The sequence below is a fragment of the Halichoerus grypus genome, chromosome 2 (genome assembly GCF_964656455.1).
Source record: "Halichoerus grypus chromosome 2, mHalGry1.hap1.1, whole genome shotgun sequence".
NCBI classification, from domain to species: domain Eukaryota; kingdom Metazoa; phylum Chordata; class Mammalia; order Carnivora; family Phocidae; genus Halichoerus; species Halichoerus grypus.
Window position 1 is genome coordinate 165,841,618 of NC_135713.1, and position 22,575 is coordinate 165,864,192.

Here is a 22,575-nt window from a genome sequence, read left to right on the forward strand (position 1 = left end):
TATAAAATCTTTGGCATGACCTTAACAGAGAAATTTCTTTTCCAGGAATTTATTCCAAGATAATAGCTACAAAGATAAGGACTATAGTGTTTAAATTGAAGGAGAATAAAACTGGAAACAACCTGACTATCCAAAAATGGGGGATCAGTTTATAATTATATAAAATGGGCTACTGTGCAACTATTTAAGGTATTGTGGACACACATTTATGGGCATGATATTTACCATATAATAACAAAAAAGGTTATAAAACAGCATATAAAGATATATCTTTTTGCATGATACTTTAAACTTTATTCTTCTTTGAAACATACAGAGTTTCTCAGTTCCCCTATACTCAAGTATGAGTTAACTGATTCAAAACAATTCTGACAATCTCTCTAACCAACATGCGGTTTTATTGAGTCATAGTTTATATACTGTAAAAGTCACCCCTTTTAAGTATATAGTATAATGTGTACATTCATATAAGCCCCACCACAATCAAGATACAGAACATTTGTGTCATCCCAGGAAGTTCCTTTCCCCCAGCTCCCAGGCTCTGGGCAACCACTAATCTAATTCCATTGCCTATATTTTTGCTTTCCCAGAATGTCATATAAATGAAATCATGTAATGTAAAGCCTTTTGTATGAGGCTACTTTCACTCAGCACAATGCTTCTGAGATTCATTCATACTATTGCATATTACATGCTGTCTATAAGAAACTCACTTTAATTTTTTTAAGATTTTATTTAGAGAGAAAGAGAGAGCACAAGTAGGCAGAGCAGCAGGCAGAGGGAGAGGGAGAAGCAGGCTCTCCATTGAGCAGGGAGCCTAATGAGGGGCTTGATCCCAGGACCCCGGGATCATGACCCGAGCGGAAGGCAGATGCTTAACCGACTGAGCCACCCAGGCGCCCCAAGAAACTCCCTTTAAATATGATGGTATAGGTAAGTTAACAGTAAAAGAAGAGAAAAAGATATACTATGCGAACACAAAACAAAATTGGAGGGGCTATAGTAGTATCAGCTAAAGTAGACTCGAGAACAAGGAAGTACCAGGGTTAAAGAGGGATATTACATAATGATAAAAGGGTCAATTGACCAAGAAAACATTACAATTCAAGTCTACCATCAACTAGATCTAAATGACATTTATAGCACATCCCACCCAACAAGAGCAGCATACACAACTCTTTCCAAGTACAAATGGAACACTCATCAAGACAGACAATATGCTGGGTTGTAAAACAAACTGAACAAATGTACAAGAACTGAAATCATATAAGGTATATTCTTTGACATGATGGAATTACACAGAAATCAGTAATAGAAAGCTATATACAGAATATCCTTTTCTTAATGAAATCTCAAAAAAGTAAAGCAAATTTCCTCTGAGTCTATAATAATAAACTATTCTCAGAAAGCAACTTATGAGTTGTGGTATCTACCTAATCTACATTTCTAAACTCATAGGAACCCACCAATGTGAATAGTAGCAAACTAAACTTTTAATTGCAATACAAAAAAAATATAAAAAAGCTATCCTAACTCTAGAATATCAGAAAGTTTTTATTCACCAGCTTCAAGTTTCACTTTAGAAATTATTTTTTTTACGGGCGCCTGGGTGGCTCAGTTGGTTAAGCGACTGCCTTCGGCTCAGGTCATGATCCTGGAGTCCTGGGATCGAGTCCCACATCGGGCTCCCTGCTCGGCAGGGAGTCTGCTTCTCCCTCTGACCCTCCTCCCTCTCATGCTCTCTGTCTCTCATTCTCTCTCTCGCAAATAAATAAAATCTTAAAAAAAAAAAAAAGAAATTATTTTTTTTAAATCATCTAAAAAAACCTAGAAGCAAATGAAGATATTAACTGAGTTATGAATAACTTAAGAATTTTCTTTTGCGAGGTGCTACAAATAGGCATTATTTGTTATCTGTATTAAACTTAACATTTATTTTACCAATACTAAATGTCAATGAGTAATCTTTTTTTTTTTAAAGATTTTATTTATTTATTTATTTATTTGACACAGAGAGAGCAAGAGAGAGAGACAGAGAGCAAGCACAAGCAGGGGGCAGGGGGAACGGCAGGCAGGGGAGAAGCAGGCTCTCCGCTGAGCAAGGAGCCCGATGCGGGACTCGATCCCAGGACCCCGGGATCATGACCTGAGCCGAAGGCAGCCGTTTAACCGACTGAGCCACCCAGGTGCCCGTCAATGAGTAATCTTAACTAGGCAGCTGGTTTAGATCTTGTTGTCTTGAACTTTTCCTCAGTAACAAAAAAACCTACCTATACAAAGCTACAGTTCCCTGTAACAGAACAGCCATTAATCTGTAGATAAGCCTGATGTTACTGGCAGCTGAGCTACTTCCAGATTCAGTTAATATGTTTGCTTTTTTTAAGGTGATGTCATGTGGCTCAAAACAGACTAAAGGATTAAATATCAGACCTCAGAACAGTATCTTTATCCAATTAAAGAAAATTTAAATTTGGGGAGTGGAACATTCATTACAGGCATGCCTCAAAGCAATAAAGCACTTTATTAATAGTATAAAAGGATCTGTTATTTATCTGACTTATTAACAATCATAAATAAGCAAGCCTCTATTATCCATTAGTCTCTCAGGGGGCTATCTAAGCCAATGACCTTCAAACTTGTTTATTCATACTAAAATAATTTTTGAAAAATTATGCAGTGCTTTACATATTTTTAAGTTGGTATCTAAAAGTTTTCATTTAAGTTTAAATAGTTGCAAACAGTGTAATTTCCTGGATGGTATAATTTTTATACTTTTAAATAAAACTCTTACATTATTATTTTAGATGTACCCAAATAAATAAAAATATAGATTTAATTCCTGGAATCATCTATTTAAAACTTGTGTGAACATATACTCTTCTTTAACAATAGGAATTTTATATCTTCCCTTTTTCTACTTGAACTTAATATTTCTATTCCGCTTCATCCACAGATTGTTACTTGAACGTGATATACTTATATGGTCCAAAGTCTTACACTGATCATCCTGTAACACTTCAAACTATAATATGTATGTATACATACTTAAATTTTCCTTAATTTTCAATTTCTAATGCCCTAAGTACTAATTTTTGTCTTTTAGATTGAATTATTACAATAACTACTGGCATAAAATTTATCAGAAAGGCAAAATTATAAATTTTAATAAACAGGTAATAGTTACTGAAAATATATTTATTTATTTTAAAGATTTTATTTATTTATTTGAGAGAGAGAGCATAAGAGAGAGAGCACAAGCAGGGGGGGAGGGCAGAAGCAGAGGGAGAAGCAGACTCCCCAGTGAGCAGTGAACCTGACGCGGGACTTGATCCCAGGACCCTGGGATCATGACCTGAGCTGAAGCCAGACGCTTAAAGACTGAGCCACCAGGCGCCCCTGAAAATATGTTTTTTAAAAAAGATTTATTTATTTATTATGGGGGGGAGGGGCAGAGAGAGAAGGAGAGAGAATCCCAAGCAGACACCCCGCTGAATGCAGAGCCAATGTGGGGCTTAATCTCATGACCCTGAGATCATGACCTGAGCCGAAATCAAGAGTCCGTAGCTCAACTGACTGAGCCACCCAGGTGCCCCAAAAATACCTTTTAATGAGAAGTTTGGTGTGATGATTTTATGATACTGTTAAAGTAAAATTGTCCCTTTTGTTTTGGTGCCCTGGAATTTTGTAAAACTGAGTCAACATACCATAGTGAGCTTCGGGTGGGTAGAAAACTATGCCTATCTTCAGTCAAGTGGGCAAAGAGGACATGTGATCGAACCCCCGCAGTAAGCATCTCTCTCAGGCCAACCAATTTTAGGAAAGAGTAGGTATGGAAGATCTGGAAATTTATTTCCTTAAAGTTATCGAAACAGGTCTCTTCCTTCTCCGCACACATACCTCAGTTTGAAAACCACTGATTTAGATTATTTCCTCTACTCACAAGGAGAATTGACAAAGAAAGAAAAATGGTATAAATTTTGCTTTTAAACCTACCTACCTGGGTGTCTGGCTGGCTCAGTCAGAAAAGTGTACAACTCTTGATCTCGGGTCGTAAGTTCGAGCCCCATGTTGTAGAGATTAAACTAAAAAAAACTTAAAAAAAAAATGCTACCTACCAATCCAAAGTTTTCTTTGTTCAGAAAAAACTGAATGCAATGTACTATGAAACCTATAATGCTTTCATTCCTTTAGCAGCATCAAAAAACAAGACTAAAAATGTAACCATTAGGAATCTGTCCAGTAGTACAACAAATTGTGATCAACAGTAATTGTTACGGGTGGCTAAATCTTCTGATAAAAGGATCTACTCATACCCATTAAACTCCTTCACTTGTCTAACAACAAATTTTCATATGCTTCAGGACACTCAATTCATCCTTATCATGGAACCAGTCCCTATTACTGTTTTCACTATAGAGATCTAGCTTTGTCAGGGGAGGAGAGGAACCCTTCATTCAAAAACAGAGAACTAATGAATGACTCACTCTTACGTCTCAAGCAGAAACTCAATAGAAAAAAAAAAAATCAATGTTTCAGTATTAAGAATTAAACATACCAAGTTTATTTTAACTTGCCTTAGTAGGCCAAACTATAAAGTATCAAACTATATTATATAAGAACCCTATAAATTTTTTACAGAAAAAAATCGCAACATATTAGGAAATTTTATAGGAAAAACATTTTGGAGTATAGGAATATAGATAGGCAATTTCCACTGTAGATTCAAATTTGGAGCTTACTGCTATTTCTTTAATAAAACTACTTCAAAGGAGGGACTCCTGGGTGGTTCAGTCTGTTAAGTGTCTGCCTTCAGCTCAGGTCATGATCCCAGGGTTCTGGGATCGAGTCCCCACCTTGCTCAGTAGGGAGCCCGCTTCTCCCTCTGCCTGCCACTCCCCCTGCTTGTGTGTGCTCTCTCTGTCTGACAGATAAGTAAATCTTTAAAAAACAAAAACAAAAACAAAACTACTTCAGGGACATCTGGGTGGCTCAGTTGGTTAAGTGTCTGCCTTCGGCTCAGGTCATGATCCCAGAGTCCTGGGACTGAGTCCCACATGGGGCTCCTCGCTCAGCAGGGAGCCTGCTTCTCCCTCTGTCTGCCACTCCCCCTGCTTGTGCTCTTTCTCTCTCCCTCTGACAAATAAATAAATAAAATCTTAAAAAAAAAAAAAACTACAGGGAATAGTGAGAAGTTCTCACAATTTTGACATTTGTGAACAATTTATTTATAGATAATAAGTGAGTTTTAAGTGATAATTTTGTACTCCCTGAGATATTTTTATTTTTTTTAAAGATTTTATTTATTTATTTGAGAGAGAGAGAATGAGAGAGAACACATGAGAGGGGGGAGGGTCAGAGGCAGAAGCAGACTCCCTGCCGAGCAGGGAGCCCGATGCGGGACTCGATCCAGGGACTCCAGGATCATGACCTGAGCCGAAGGCAGTCGCTTAACCAACTGAGCCACCCAGGCGCCCTCCCTGAGATATTTTTAAAAGCTAATGAGCATAGTGCTCATAAAAAATTTTAAGTGGGACATCTGGGTCAAATGAATAGAAAAAAACCGAGGTTGCCCTTGAAAAAAATTCCCCATATTCCAGGTCTTTAAATTCAAGTTTACTTTGAGCAAATCTTAACTGAACTTGGTCTTTGTATTCTCAGCAACTTTATCTATTTCCTTTACCACTCCCACTGAATATATATTTGCTAATGATATGGTTCTACAAAGTTAAACTAAATTACACAGTCCTGCATCTATTTTCAGTTTTGTTTAAGTTGGTCAACATGATCTCTCACACAGCTCTTTGAACTGCATTTTCCTTTTTTTAAAGTACTTTCCCATTCTCTACCACCTGAGTTAAACAGAAAAAAGAAAAAAGAAAAGAAAAAAAAGCACATCTAATATCTAGACCTCAGATCTGAAGATTTAAGGTACCAAAGCCTAAAGTAGTGATTAATGGTTGGTTCTCAACCTTCATGTAAGTCTATCACATTACAAAATATACAACTTCGCTGCTCCTAAAGGCTATATTTTAGTTTACTAAAGCAAACTCATGACTCGAGTAGAAGCAAATACTCTGTTTGAGAACCGTTTTACCTTTTGCTTTCCTTTCAAATTAGGCAGCACTCAGATTAAAACAGAGAGAAAAAAAGGAAGAGGTCCAAGCACCTCCTTAATATACAAGATCACATAAGACCAAAGCACTTTACTAATGCACATTTGATTATCAATAGTATTCTTAAACATGAACTATGGACCGAGAATTAATATCTGAACTTCCAGCATTCCTTAAAGAAAACATCCCGGTGCAAAATGCCAGGAGTACATTCACTTTAGAGGTTAAAAAAAAAAAAACCCAAACCCCACCCATCTGTTCATTTATATATGTACTCTATTTTTTTAAAAGATTTTATTTATTTATTTATTTATTTATTTATTTATTTATTTATTTATCAGAGGGAGAGAGAGAGAGCACGTGCGCGCACAAGCAGAGGGAGCAGGAGAACGAGAAGCAGGCTCCCCGCTGAGCAGGGAGCCCGATGCGGGGCTCGATCCCAGGACCCTGGGATCACGACCCGAGACGAAGGTGGACGCTTAACCGACTGAGTCACCCAGGCACCCTATGCATTCTATTATACATATATATTCTAATTGAATTTCTGGCTCCAGCTCTAAGCAATTAAATTATGCCAGGACACAGTATCAATTCAATTTTCAAAATCATATACGCTGCCATACGCTTTCCACATCTCAAAACTGCTAAATCTCTTTATCATCCTGACTTCTCTCCCAATTTTCAGAGCCTATTTCCCAACTGCCCACTGGGTACTTGTAACTAGTGCATCAAGTACCATCCCCGATCTTCACTCCTCTATCACCTGAAGAGAACACGAACACACACACATACTCCTCCAATTAGTTTTCCCAGGTTCAATCACTTTTCCAGGCTCAAAATCTCCAAGTTATACCTTTGGGTCCTCTTTTTGATACTCTGTTCTACCATCTAATGGATGATCAATCCTGCAGTTCTTTTTGCACAATTTCTTATATCTCATACTCCCTCTTTATTCCCACAGCATCCCTCTAGATAAAGCCCTTATCTCCAAAAAAAAAAAAAAAAACCTTGCTCCAAAGAACTGTAAACACCTCCCTAGTCTCTCTTCCTCTAGCACTCTTTCCCTGCCAATACATTTTGTATAAAGATAACTCCAAATGAATAGTACCACACTGTCCTTATGATCAAATAATTCACACTCTAGCAGGAAACACAAAAAACTATGAACAACTTAACTGGACAAGCATCATATTGATGGTATCAAAAAAAGCTCTAGGAGGGCGCCTGGGTGGCTCAGTCGTTAAGCATCTGCCTTCGGCTCATCATGATCCCAGGGTCCTGGGATCGAGCCCCGCATCGGGCTCCCTGCTCCGTGGGAAGCCTGCTTCTCCCTCTCCCACTCCCCCTGCTTGTGTTCCCTCTCTTGCTGTGTCTCTCTCGGTCAAATAAATAAATAAAATCTTTAAAAAAAAAAAAAGCTCTAGGAAGGTAAGACAGTGACAGTGACCCTAGAGCTTCCACTACGTGGAACTGGAGAAAAGCATCCCAGAAAATAGCCCAAGGTTCACGTTTTGGGGAAAGGACAAGTAGTTTAATGACAGGGGAGAAGTAGGAGAGAAGACCAGAAATGTAGGGTTGAGTCAGACTCTGCGACCTTTAGTGTCATGCTATTAAGTTTAGACTTGATCCCATTAAAATGTGAAACAAGCAAAGGTATAAGAATGCTTTAGGTTTCTGTAGGTTTGCTACTTTGCTTGTAATATATAATTTTAAAAACAAAGTAATACAAACACTAATAAAACCAGACACATCTTCCATAAGTATACTTTCCTCTCTACTTCAAATTACTAAAGACTGCAGGAAAATTAGATACGAGGACAATATTCTGTATATGTTCATTAGTCAGGTTGGTTTATTTATGTTATTTAAATCTACTGTGTCCTTACTGATATTTTTGTCTTTGTGATCTACCAAATACTGAGATGTGTTTAAAATCTCCTACTGTATTTATGGATTTGTCTATTCTTAATTTCAGATATTGCATTTTTTTCAGTTCTGCACTGTCCATTTGATTGTTTGTTTTAAATAGATTACAATTTTCTGGCATCATATGATTAATCCATAATACCCTGCATTTGTTTGCTTTTTATTTATTTGAGTATAGTTAATACACAATGTTACCTTAGCTTCAGGTGTACAACACAGTGATTCATCAAGTTCATACACTATGCCATGTTCACTGCAAGTGTAGCTGCCACCTATCCCAACACATCACTATTATGATATCATTGACTGCAGTCCTCATGCTGCGTATTTTACTCCCTTGACTTCCTCATTCCATAACTGGAAGCCTGTATCGCCCACTCCCCTTCACCGACTTTGCCCAAGCCTCCACCCCCTCCCCTCTGGCAAACATCAGTTTGTTCTCTGTACTTATAGGTTTGATTCAGCTATTTATTTTTTTATTCATTCATTCGTTTGCTTAGATTCTACTTATGGGTGAAATCATATGCTATTTGTCTTTCTCAGTCTGACTTATTTCACTGAGTACAATACCCTCCATCCATGTTGTCTCAAATGACACAACTGCATCCCTTTTAACGCTGTGTAATATTCCATTGTGTGCATACATATACACACATATTTGTGTGTGTGTATACGTATATATGTGTATATACGTGTGTGTGTGTGTATACACATCACATCTTCCTTATCCATTTGTCTATTGATGGATACTTAGGTTACTTCCATCTCTTGGCTTTTGTAAATAATACTGCAATAAACATAGGGATGCATATCATGTATCTTTCCAAATTAGTGTTTTTATTTTCTTTGGGTAAATACCCAATAGTGGAATTATTGGATCATATGGTATTTCTATTTTTAATATTCTGAGGAACCTCCATACTGTTGTCAACAATGGCTGCACCAGCTTGTATTCCCACCAACTCTGTACCAGGGCTCCTTTTTCTCCATGTCCTCACCATAATGCCCTATTCAATGACACAGAATATGCCCCTCAAGAATAAGCTTTTCAGTTCATTCTTGGACCAAATATAACCTTTCATGCTGTTCAAAACAATTTGGTAATTATTTTCCCCATGCTTTTCCCTTTCTGGCAACAATCTACCTCAAGCCAAATACACCTCAATATATTTAGAGCACATTAGTGCTGCTCAGTCTGACCTCCACTTTATGCAGAGAATATCTGCCCACGTGATCAAAGAAGTTTATTCTCACAAAAAAACTGAATTAGTTACATTATATGCTATCTGGTCACATTTCATAACTCTTTGCCCATAAAAGGAGAAGGGGAAAAAGGTTCAAATAAAGTATAAAAGGAGAAGGAAGAAAGTTTGATAAATTCACAGAAAATTTTCTTCTTCCAGAGGAGAAAAAAAATTCATAATTACCAGTTTGAAAAGACTCAGCCCCAAGTTAGCAGTGGTTTAAAAAGATATAAGTTTAAGCCTATGGCAGCTGACCTAACTAATTAGAGACACATAGACTCACATGAACAACACACAGGCCTGACAATATTTCTGACCAGTTTCTTATCTCAGTACTCATTCATACAAGGAAAACAATCTAAAAGTAGGTCATCTCAGATACATACATATGGCTCAGTCCTCACTGGAAATGGCTGACGTAACAAGACAGGACAAAATAAAAAGCCTAAATAGTAAGTTACTACACACAATTTATAAGGTGTTTTGTTCTTACTTAGAATTTGAAAATAAATCAATTTTACCAATAGTGAACAAAAACTGTACTTTTAAACTGTGGGTCATGGGGCACCTGGGTGGCTCAGTCGTTAAGCATCTGCCTTCAGCTCAGTTCATGATCTCGGGGTCCTGGGATCGAGCCCCACATGGGGCTCCCTGCTCTGCCGGAAGCCTGCTTCTCCCTCTCCCCCTGCTTGTGTTTCCTCTCTCGCTGTGTCTCTCTTTGTCAAATAAATAAAATCTAAAAAAATAAATAAATAAACTGTAGGTCATGACCCATTAGTGGACTGTGAGATATATAAGTAGGTTCAGATAAGCATTTTTTGTTTAATGAACTAGTAGAGCCTAGAAAAAAAAATACCAGAATACATCACAAAGTACTATTTCATGAAATTGTTTCGGTTTTATGTACACACAAATACGAAATGTATTTAAATGACTGAAAGGTATTTTACATTGTAGATTACAATAAAAAAAAAGAAGTTTCAGGACGCCTGGATGGCACAGTTGGTTAAGCGTCCAACTCTTGGTTTCCGCTAAAGTGGTAATCTCGGGGTGGTGAGATCAATCCCCTTGTGGGGCTCCATGCTCCAAGCGTGAAGTCTGCTTCGGATTCTCTCTCTCTCTCTCCCCCTTTGCCCCTCCCACTCATGCTCTCTCTCTCTCTCAAATAAATAAATAAATCTTTAAAAAAAAAAAGTTTGAAAAATACTGATCTTAGATCTATCAGTAAGACAACTTATTTTCTCAGAGTGTGAATAAAATTAGGAGGAATATTTTTATAAATTTTTGTAAGATTATCTTGTCTAAAGATCATCTAAGATTTTAAATAACTATGTACTCATTTCTCAGATGGCAACAATTCATTTATTCAAAATTCAAAAAAGGCTTATTGTTTACCTTCTATAGACCAGGCACAGTTCTATATGCTAGAAACAGAAAACTGAAAAATGAATAAATCAAGTTCTTGCCCTCCCGAAGTTTTTTTTTTTTTTTAAGATTTTATTTATTTATTTGACAGAGAGAGACACAGCAAGAGAAGGAACACAAGCAGGGGGAGTGGGAGAGGGAGAAGCAGGCTTCCCGCTAAGCAGGGAGCCCAATGTGGGGCTCGATCCCAGGACCCCAGGATCATGACCTGAGCAGAAGGCAGACAACTAACAACTGAGACACCCGGGCACACCCCTCCTCAAGTTTAAATTCCACCAGATAAGTGGCCATGGTGTCAGCTGCTAGGCTAAGTGCTTGACATCCATTCTCACCTGGGCCTCACAATCCTATGAGGTAGATAGTATTTGTCTTCCTTTTCTATATGTGGGAAATGAGTTCCAGAGAAATTACTTCACTTGCCCAAGCTTCTCTTTCTCCCTCTCTGTCTCTGTCTCTGTCTCTCTCTCTCTCACACACACACCCACACACATGCGTCTAGTCAACAGCAGAGCGGGGATTCAAACTCAAGGCAGCAGGATTCCAAAGCTCTGCCCTTAGGCACTCTACTACACTGCCTTCCAGAGTTCTTCTATCTGCAAGAAAAAAATATAACAGCATTCTGCCTAAGTAAGCTTCTAAAAATTATATCAAATTGTGACTTTTGATCATATAATTTCAATTATAGGTGGCGTGGGGTTACTTGCCCTTTTTAGTATTTTGTAAGTTAAAAGAAGGCAATTCTTAAAAGTTGACCTAAAACTACCACTCAGTTTCATTAAATTTGCTTTGGAGTAAACATATTAAACCATCAGATGATTATTATGTCTCCTTAACTGTGAAGAAAGAAAAAAAGAATGGTAGACAAAAGGCATACAAATCAGTACATTGTGGTTAAAAAAGAAGAAGGCCTGCTCCATGAATAAGTTCAGCTTAGGCTCTCACAATAAGGAGGCTTTAGTAGCAGAGCATGACTATTCATTCAGAGGCCTTATTAGGAGAGTCATTCCCGAGAGGGATCCTGCAGGTTTGAGAAACATGTTGAGAGAAGCAAGGCCCACCCACATAGGCAGCTAGATATGCTGAGTCAACCCTGGTAACCAACATGAACATGGTGGGGCCAGATCACTCCATATCCCATACTTCTAATACACTGTCTGATCCTTGAGAGCAGGAATCGTTCCTATTTTGCTCCCACCGTTTTTGCTCCCATCACCTAACCCAGTATACGGGATGTGGCAGAGGCTCAGTAAATATTTGCTAAAGGAATAAATGATATTGTACAAGTTATTTCCTCTCTGGGGTCCTGATTTCCTATAAAGCAAAAGGGTTGGAATAGATCAATATATTCACTTTTAGCTCTAAAAGTATATACTACTTTGAGCTAGAATTTGTAAATACATCACACAAAGCATCAAATTACTCCAGGACATCCGGGTCTGAGTACATGCCTAGTCACAAGGTTTCACAATATGTTACTCACTGCAGTCCTACATAAGATAAACAAAGTGAATCTGCCCTGTTGAAACTCTTAAAACTGCTCAATATTGCTGGGGCAGGAAGAGATATAAGCTAGTTGTAGAAATAACAGAAAATGTCTGACCATCCAGCTAGAAAAGGAGAAAAGTTGATGTTCATAAAAACAATAATAATGGCAGCAGCAAAATGTAGCTTCTTCAGATGTTTGAAGAATCAAAAAATCTGGTATCTGGTTTAACCAAATAATCTTACTTACTGTGAAGGCAGCACCCTATTTTTTTAATAGTATAACATAGATTTACCTTCTTTAATCGTCAAAAAATTACTTTCTGTTTACAATTTTCTCCAAAAAAAGTAAATTATTTTTAACTCATTATCTTAAATAATATCTCCAATTAATGAAGCAACTTGACTACATCACAAAACCATTAGTTCATGAAGTCAGGTTTTATTAAATATGTTTGCTGAAGACTGAAATGGGATTAAACATCAAAGTATGTCCCTTATCTACAAAAGAAAATAAATGATTTTCAAATCACCTCTAGTTGTTATGGGCAGAAATGGCTTCTAATTATTTTAAACCTCTTGTGGATGTTTGTTACATACAAGAAATATTGGTAGAAGCTATAGGGGAATCAAAAAATTCTCAAAAGTATCAAGTCCTCAAACTTAGGACTCATTTTGGGTAAACAGTGCTTGACACATAAAGTCAAAGAATAATTCAAAGATGTAAATAAAGGCACATTAAAAGAAATGTCATAAGACACTTTATAATGTAATTAACTGCCAGTAAAAAAGTAAGGAAGAGCTAAGGCATTTCACCATCGGCAGATTCTAACAGGAGAACAAGTTTATACAGATGACATTTCCATGAATTAACTTCTTCCTTCTGCTTAGTCTTAATTAAATAGTCTAAGGCTGCATAAAATCAAAAAAGTTATTATTAAAAGGACATCAAAAGTTTAAAAAGCACAACAGCTGTTTATATAACATTTAAAAAGAAAAGGTAAACAAACCTACTTAATGACTCTTTTAAAAATAATATTCTGTGGAAAATGAGAACCCTTATGTATTACTGGTGGGAATGTAAAATGGTACAGCCACTGGGGTAAACAATTTGGTGGTTCTTTAAAGCTAAATAGAAAATTACCATATGATCCAACAATGCCACTCCTGAGTACATATCCAAAAGATATGAAAACAAGGATTTTATTTTTTTAAGATTTCTTTATTTTAGAGAGAAAGAGAGAGCATGAATGGAGGGGGGAGGAGAAGTGGGGAAGGGAGAGAGAGTCCTAAGCCCACTGTACTGAGCACAGAGTCAATCTGACAAGCCTGAAATCATGATCTGAGCCCAAACCAAGAGTCAGCCGTTCAACCGACTGCACCACCCAGGCGCCCCAAAAACAAGGACTTAAACAGATATTTGTACACCAATGTTCATAGCAGCATTACTTGCAACAGCCAAAAAGTGAAAACAATCCAGTGCCCATCAATAGGTGAATGAATAAACAAAATGCAGTATATACATACAATGGAATATTTCTCCATCATAAAAAGCAATGAAGTGTTGATATATGCTACAAATTGCATGAACCTTAAAAACATCAGGCTAAGTGAAATAAGCCAGACGCAGGACAAACATTATATGATTCCAGTTCTATGAAATATCTAGAATAGGCAAATCCACAGAGATAGAGAGTAGATTGGAAGGGAATGGAGAATTATGGCTTAATGGTTACCAAGTTTGGGATGCTGAAAAAGTTTTCTAAGTAGGCAGTGGGGACATGGGTGCACAACACCGTGAATGAAATGAATGCCACTTAATTCTATACTTAAAAAGGGTCAAAATAACAAATTTCATGTTATATGTGTGTGTGTGTGTGTTCAACCAATTAAAAAAAAAAAATTCCACGATCACCCCACAGATTAAAATATAAAAGGAAACCATGCCATTATATAAAAGGGAGAGAACTGATGGTCATCCCATTAACTAAGATGTCCACCATGGCCACATGGCACAAGCACTTTATGTGCGTCCTGATGTGATGTGATGTGTTCTATAGGAGTCTTGCTGGAAAATTTGACCAGGATCCAGAATATGGGATGTTCTGTAGGACAATTGGCCTGAACTCATCAAAGGATTCACTTTGACGAGTTCACTTACTCTCTTAAGAAAAGAGAGTATTGATATGACGGTTCTACATTGGGGAAACCACAAAAGCACAAGGGCCAAATGCAATGCTTGAACTTTGATTGGATCTGATCTGAAAGAAAAGGAGCTATAAAGGAAATCTGAGGAATAATAAAGGATATTTGAGTAATAGAATGTAGGATGGTAGTACTGAATTACTGTTGATCTCTCAGTTAGGGCAACAGTATATGGTTGTCCACAAAAATGTTCCTGTACTTGGAAAATACATGCTGAGGTACTTAGAGGTGAAGTATTAAGGAATCTGCAACCTACTTTTGGATGGTTTGGCAAAAGAGAATGTGTGGGGAGGAAGGGACGGGAGAGGTGGAGCATTTAGGGTAAGATAACAGTTGGTGAATTTAAATGAAGGATATATAGGCCTTTGTGTAGTCTTAATTGTACTGTGGGTTTGAAAATTTCAAAATAAAAAAAAGATTTTTAAAAATTAGATTTCTCAAAGTTTCCTCTTTTCCACTCAGAGTATTCATAAGAAAGCTAAATGAGAGGCACCTGGCTGGCTCAGTCAGTACAGCATGTGACTCTTTACCTCAGTGGGGGTGGGGGGTAGTGAGTTCAAGCCCCACATTGGGCACAGAGCTTACCTAATGAAAGGGAGGAAGGGAGGAAGGGAGAAAGAAAAGAAAAGAAAAGAAAAGAAAAGAAAAAAGAAAAGCCAAATGAACAAAGAGGAAAATATTGCAAATTCAGGGCTTTCCATACCTTCCACATCATACCAATGTGCGCCATTTGTGATCCCATCTTTGAAAGTCTCATCTTCATCTCCTGGACAATGAGGGGCACCAGTTCTCATTATGGGATGGTTTGATGCATAGGCTTTTGCCAAGTATTTAAAGACTTCATCATCTGAGGTTTTGCTATAGATTCCAGTGGCCTTATGTTCTGGAGAGTCATCAAAAGGATAGCTTGCTACCACGGAGCCACCATGCAGATTTCCGGAAAGCACAAACCTTTGAAAACAACCAAAGCACATATCACTAAAAAAAAAAAAAAAAAAAAAGCAGCACAGAAAATGCCATGTATTTAAAAATTCTACATCTTTCATAAATGAACTCAGGTATCTCTTAGAGACTTAGAAGACAACACTATCAGCTACTGGAAGCAGAACAACAACAAAAGAAAAGGAAAGAAAGCATCATCAGTTGAACAAATTTCAGGCAAACAGTTTTTGCAATTTAAGTTAACCTTAAGTAACTTTAAAGAATTTTCCCATCATTGAAAAAGTAGCTGAATAACAGTACGAATTAACATTCCAGGAGACATCTTATTCAGGGAATTCAAATATATGTGTTAGGTTGAACAATACGAACTTGCCAGTGTTCAGTCACATTTCAACTACAAAAGCGACAATTTCATATAGTTCAACCTAATACTTGTATTTCATAACATGTTAACATCGCAGAAAACATGGCCTGTATAAATATGTGTTGAATATGTGAGTTAGGTTAATAACTTCGATGATTTTTTATATTTACTATTCCAAAATATTTAAGGTAGGGAGTCTAATTTAAAACAGGATGTGTTTTGCCTGACTCCAGTTTCACAATATACTAAATTCACATTTTCAAGAGAGAAGCCGCAGTTGACAAGACTGGGGGTGGGGAGAACCTGATACAGTGAGCTGCTTTCAGAGAAAAACAATATAGCACAGAGAAGATTAGTCCTTCAGTGCATCACCATAGAAGCAGCTCTCTTTCTAAGCCCAAGGTTTCTGATTGGTCCATTAAAAAATAAACTGACATGGAGACAGGGCCCGCTCCCATAAAAGAAACATTTTTTTTTTTTTTTATGTTTCTACTTCTAAGCGAACCAATTTATAATTTGGTGAAATTTATAGATACAGAAATACTGAAGAACTCCTTTTATGGTGAAAGCTAAAGGCAAAAACATGCTGAAGTCCTATTTATACATCTTTCCCTCACGGAACAGTTCAAACTATTACTGTGACTACAGATTAAACACTTTCCTCTTTGCACTCTAAATTGGATTTTCTTGCTTCTGCCTTTTTGTGGCTGAAATGAAATGACCTACAGAAATTCTAAAGGGGGTTATGTATAACGTTTCTTTCTATATGCTTCAAAGAAACTTAAACCTGTAGTATGTCTAATTTGAAAGGTTATTTTAAGTGTGATCAGTACCATCCCAGGGAATATCAAAAAGTGAAAATTACTTGTAACACAGAATCTGTTCATCAGAAGATAGAACTTAGCCAATAAAAACAGTGATTAAATACTAGAATAGAGTATGAAAAGAGACTAGTTAAAAACTAACATATATAATTATAATTAGCAATCTTCCAGACACCAGAGAATGCCATTTGGTGGAGCAGCAATAGCTCAGGCTTTGGAGCCAGGCAAATATGGGCAAGAACATTCAGTCTCCCAGAGCTGTCACTCAGTAATAAATATGATGTCACCAGTAATAAATATGATATTGCTCAGTAATAAGTATGATATCGCCAGTAATGAAATACGATCAGGAAGAAGTTACTGCCTCTAAATTCATTGAACCCCAGTTTCTCTCTCATCTGTAAAATGGGGATTAATGCTACCTGCTTCCCAGGGTTGTTATAAAAATTAATACACGTACGACACCTTCCAGCACAACAACCGCTGCATATCCTCTGCTCAACAAATGTCCACTCCTTTGGAGATATCTAGCATCCTACTTCGGGAATCACTGCCTTCAGACTTTCATTTTTTCCCCACTACCAGTGCTAGCTCTTGGGTGATAGAATGATACAGAAATTCTAACTCCATTCTACCCATCTGGCCCTCACTGCTAAGGTATTATCAATTTACTTCTGATTTGTATGCCTAAAGTAATTGAAGTACTTTTCTCTCCCCCCTCTGATTTTGGGAAAGTTACAAGAAGGCTAGCCTAGTTCCACTCAGCAACAAATTTTCTTAAGTGTCAACCATGTGCCAAATGTTCTAGGCACTAAGGAATACGCCAGGGAACAAACAAGCATAAAAATGCCCACAGGCACTCATATTCTAGTAAAAAAAAATGGATAACTGCATATTCTAAATAAGTGAAGCATGCTACTTTGTGTATTTTCTTTTTTTTTAATTGTATATTTTCAATTAAAACTTTAAAGTCCGAGATTCTCGACTAAATGCTGTTTTCACTTTGTCTGGCATTGCTTGCCATGCTTCTCAGAAATATTAAAATGGCCTAATGAAATACTTTTAGAAAAACAAAATATTTGCAATCTACTTGAGTGATAAAATTCAACTGTTAGATTTTCCTTACTTTACTTATGTAGTGTTAAAAGTATGAATGCCACTCTTACAAGGATTTCAAGACAAAGTGATACCTATTACAGTCGCTATAAGTTTATCGTTTTTAGTCTTTATCAAACCAACTTTGCATGTCAATCCAATTTTATTTGAAAGGTATTTTATTGTTTTCTTTTTTTTATTTAAGATTTTATTTATCTATTTGACAGAGAGAGACACAGCGAGAGAGGGAACACAAGCAGGGGGAGTGGGAGAGGGAGAAGCAGGCTCCCTGCCGAGCAGGGAGCCCGATTTGGGGCTCGATCCCAGGACCCTGGGATCATGACCTGAGCTGAAGGGAGACACTTAACGACTGAGCCACCCAGGTGCCCCTTATTGTTTTCATTCAAATCAGTTCTTTTAAATGTTCCTCATACTTCAGGATCATATATTATTCCTTGCATAAGATTTAAGGTACCTGCTAAATATATTACAAATATTATAAACAAGATTTATAGATATAAAAAAGTTAATCTCTAAGTTAACTCTATTATGCTCTCCAGATAACCCTATAAATAACTTTTAAAAATTATGAGAACTTGAGGGGCGCCTGGGTGGTTAGGTGGGTTAAGTGTCTGACTCTTGATTTTGGCTCAGGTCATGATCTCAGGGTCATGGGATCGAGCCCCGCGTCCAGCTCTCTCTCCCTCTCCCTCTGCCCCTCCCCTCCCATGTTCTCTCTCTCTCTAAAATAAATTTAAAAATAAATAAAAATAAAAAATAAATAAAAATTATGAGAACTTGAGTCTGATAAACTAAATTCTAAAGATTCAGGAAACTAAAGATATAATATAAGCCCCTCAATAGTAGTTTGTACCCACCCCCAGCAATATGGTAATGCTTTTCACCAACATACCAAAAATCATTTATATGCTAATCTCCTATTAAAGTCTAAGCAGATACATTTAATTAAAGAAGCCTAGTGTGCCAAAAATGGGGGCCAAGAAAACTATAAAATCTTTATTTTTTTTTATAATTTTTTTTTTTTTTTTAAGATTTTATTTATTTATTTGACAGAGAGAGAGACAGAGAGAGAACACAAGCAGGGAGAGTGGAGAGGGAGAAGCAGGCTTTCTGCAGAGCAGGGAGCCCGATGCGGGGCTCGATCCCAGGATCCCGGGATCATGACCTGAGCCGAAGGCAGACGCTTAACGACTGAGCCACCCAGGCGCCCCAAAATCTTTATTTTAATGATGGGGTTAAAATCTTGTATATTTTCCTAAGTATGTGTCAATTATCAATAATACAGAGGCACCCACTGGATGAAGTATAAAGTGAAACAAAGAAAATAAAATTCACTTTCCTAAGCAGAAGGAAATAAGTCTTAAATTCTTACCTACCCAAAATAGCAACAAAAATCTATTTCTAATATAGCTGGGTGAACTGCAGATCTAGAAATTACTCAAATGATTTCAGAAAATACACTGAAAAAGGTAATTTTCCCATACAGACTAATGTGTTCAGTTCTTAAATTTCCTATTCATGGAGCTGACTCTAGGCATCAATCTCAAATTGTGTGTATGCTTGTGCTTCTCATTTTATTCACATATCAGTGTCCTTTGTTATTAATTTATCATTAAAGAATATGCATTTTGAGTTAATTTGTGAAAACTGAGGATGGATGGATGTACTTTTCACCCTATATAGTCACCTACTTTCCCTTATTAGAATTACATGTTTGAAACGTGGTTGGTTCAGATTGGGATAGTCCACAGCCACGGAACAAAATGACTTTTTGTGTAATGACAACAAACCCAGATTAACTTTTAAAATTGTCACAAGCTCCTATCATTGAACTAACCCGCCCAAACCAAAACTTATAATCATTAAATACTGTGATATGAAAATGTTAACCAGAGAGCAAATTTTTGGTTCCACATTTAAAGTTTAAGGCTTTCGATGCAGCCTCAAGGTGACTTGCACCAAGGCAAAGCTCATTTTCATTTCTGGTCACCACAGAACTAATACTGAAGAGAAAAATCTAGTCACGGAATTTATATCCCTGCAAGGGTCATGACAGGGCATTTTCATTTAAGCAATGCAAACAGTGCATTCGATATATCATCTCAGAAAAGCCCTGGCCATCATAGCTTCTGACAGCAAGATATACATTAAAGTCATGTTTCTTAGACAAATGTTCAGAGATCATGACATGGTTATCTTTACAAGAAAAAAAAAATCTTCCCAGAATATATATGTGAAATTAAATATCTACAAGGGATCTCAAAAGGAAGAGTAAAGTGAAAGGTGGAAGATAAAAAAAAATCTAGGGTTGTCATAATGCCTATGAATTTTCTAGGTCTGCTATATGTATTGAAATCTTATAGAAGAGGTGATCCCAAGTCCCACAGAGAAACTTCTGTTCATTATTACTTTTATTGTATCTGTCACTTAGAAATCTTCAAATCCAGATGGAAAGATTAACTATTGCCTCGCAAGCCTTATGAAAGACACAAAAATGGGGATACGCTGATAAAGCCGATGCTTGAAAAGGGAACTAGTACATGCTCACTTCAGACACTATTCCATCCGGAGTAAGTTCTCTGTTCTTTTATTCCTCCCCTCCTCCTTTTCGCTGAAAATCCTACTCATCTCTCGAAACACCGTTCAAGTTCTACCTCTTCCACAGAGATGATCTGTATTATTGCAGCCCACACATATTTTGCCAGTAGGAACAACTCCTGTAAAGTTTAACTGGGTACATAAACACACCTCACAGATATTTATGATATTCTCTTGTTATTCATCAATTTCTTGAGGTCCTATTGCTTTTAATTTTTTACATCCCACATAATGCTTAATAACACTTAAGGTGTGTACTAAATGCGATAATTAGCCATTCAGCCCTGGCCCACTAATAAAGTGCACAAATGGCAACAGAAACCTTTTAGAGAATCTAAAATGAAGCAGGGATGAAAGTACCAGCTCTGTGCAAGTTCTCCAGCCATAGCCATATGCTCCCTAGCTGAGTCAGAATAAAGACTGGAAGAGAACCAGTTTCCATCAAATAACCAAGACCCAGGGAGTGTCATTTATCATTAATGGGTTACAGCCTCCCTCTGTAGCTGTTAAGAGCACTGACAAAGAGTCAGATTGCTGCATCTAAGTCCCAGCTACACTCCCTACTGTGTACATTATTTAACCACTCTGACCCTTAATTTCCCCTATATGCAAAACAGGGATATTAATGATGTCTGTTTCATGAGGTTGTGGCCAACATAAAGTGAGACAGGTCATGCAGTCCAGAGAAAGAGCTTACTTAGCACCGTGCCTACAGTAATAATGGCAGTATTGACAGCTGATCTATAAAATGAGTGAGCTGACCTAAGTTATCCTTAAGTTCTCTTCTATTGCTCATGTTCTATGGTCCTGTGACAATAGGGACGAGAATGTCGGAAAGAAGTCTCGCTTCTAGCCAAACAGCTCTTTGCATCCGTTGAACAAATGACAGCCTCTAGGCAGTGCTTCTTGGGCTATTAGCGGGACAAGAGACTAAGCGGCCTGGGCCCTGTCCCGGTTATGGGGTGTCGCCTTCCACCTTCACTACCCCGGTCCCTTAGGCCTGCAAACAAGCACTGTTTGAATGCCTACTGAGTGCCGGACCCAGCCTCTGCCCCTGCAGGCTCACGTGGATGGGCGGGGGGTTATGACACTCACTTGTTCCTGCGGATCCAGTCCATGAGGGCACGCACCTCGGGCACGTCGTCCAGGGCTGGTGGCTCGCCAGTGCTGAACTGGTCGGGGAAGCTGCGGTTGAGGTCACGGCCGCGGCTGTTGTCGCGACCGCTGGTCCCGGGGGGGCCACTATCGCTGAGGCCGCAGTCGCCCTCCCGGGCGCGCTCAAAGCCGTCGGGGTTGAGGCTAGGCAGCACGTACACGTCGGTGGTGTTGAGCAGGCGGACGATGCGCGGATCCCCGCGGCGGTAGCCAGCAGCCAGCTCGCGGGCTAGGTAGATCAGCACCTGGCGCGACACGGTCTCGTCGCCGTGCATGTTGCCCACTAGCTTCACCTGCGGTCGGCCGGGCAGGAGCGGCCCCTCCGCGTCGGGCCCCGAGTCGCTGTCAGGAGACGGCGGCCCCAGGCCGGCCGTGAGGCGCAGCACCCACAGCGGCCGACCCTCCACCGAGCTGCCGATGCTGAAGAGGCGGGCCAGGCCCGGGGGCCCCGCGGCCGCAGCCTCCCTCAGCGCCGAGCCCAGCTCCTCTTCGTGGTAGTAGCGATTGAACTGGCCCTCGTCCGCCTCGGCGCCTGCGCTCGTCGTCGTTGTCGTCGCCTCCGCCTTCTTGATGTGCGCTGCCCGGCCCGGGTTCCGCAGCAACAGCAGCAGCAGGCACAGCAGAAGCGGGAGGCGCCCCGGCCGCCAGGGCGGCCGCGCGTCGCGGCCACTCGCCATCTTTCAGCAGCGCCGCTAACCCCGGCTCCGCTCCCGCGGCTCCGCGCTCCGGGAGGAGGGGGCCCGCCGGATCCCCTCCGCACCTAGCAACCCCCCTCCCGCCTTCCGGCCGCAGCCAATCGTGGACGGGCCTGCTGCGGCGACACGCAGGGGGCGGGGCTCTCCTTAAAGAAACAGCTCCCTCTGGGCGTGCCTTCCTCCTGTCCCGGACGAGTTTGGTCACTCTCTTCCTTCCCTAGGGTTCCTCTCCCTCTCTTTCCCTCCTCCCCGTTTCCTCTTCTGCGTTTGCTCTGCTTTTTCTCTACTCGCCCAATCTCTCCTCGATGGCTTACCCGTTTAATTCTCACCCACTTTTCTCTGAGTACTCTTACCAACTCCCTTCCCATCTTTGTTGCAGCTTTTCCTCGCTGCTCTTTAACGCTTAGAATCGAGAATCAAAAGAATCGAAAGGTTCCAAAGGTTCCAAAGAATCAAAGAACTCCAATAAAATTAAAAAAAAAAATC

General features: G+C 39.0%; 1 protein-coding gene across 1 annotated transcript in view; it reads right to left on the minus strand.

Annotated features, from left to right (window-relative positions):
- The window catches only part of CPD (carboxypeptidase D), an 80,217-nt gene extending 58,092 nt beyond the window's left edge, over window positions 1-22,125 (minus strand). The window contains exons 1-2 of the mRNA XM_078068101.1: window positions 21,335-22,125; window positions 15,099-15,346 (exon numbers count right to left, since the gene is read on the minus strand). Of these exons, the coding sequence (XP_077924227.1) occupies window positions 15,099-15,346; window positions 21,335-22,071 (985 nt within the window). The 5' untranslated portion in view covers window positions 22,072-22,125. The remainder of the gene's footprint in view (window positions 1-15,098; window positions 15,347-21,334) is intronic.
- Window positions 22,126-22,575: the final 450 nt, after the last annotated feature.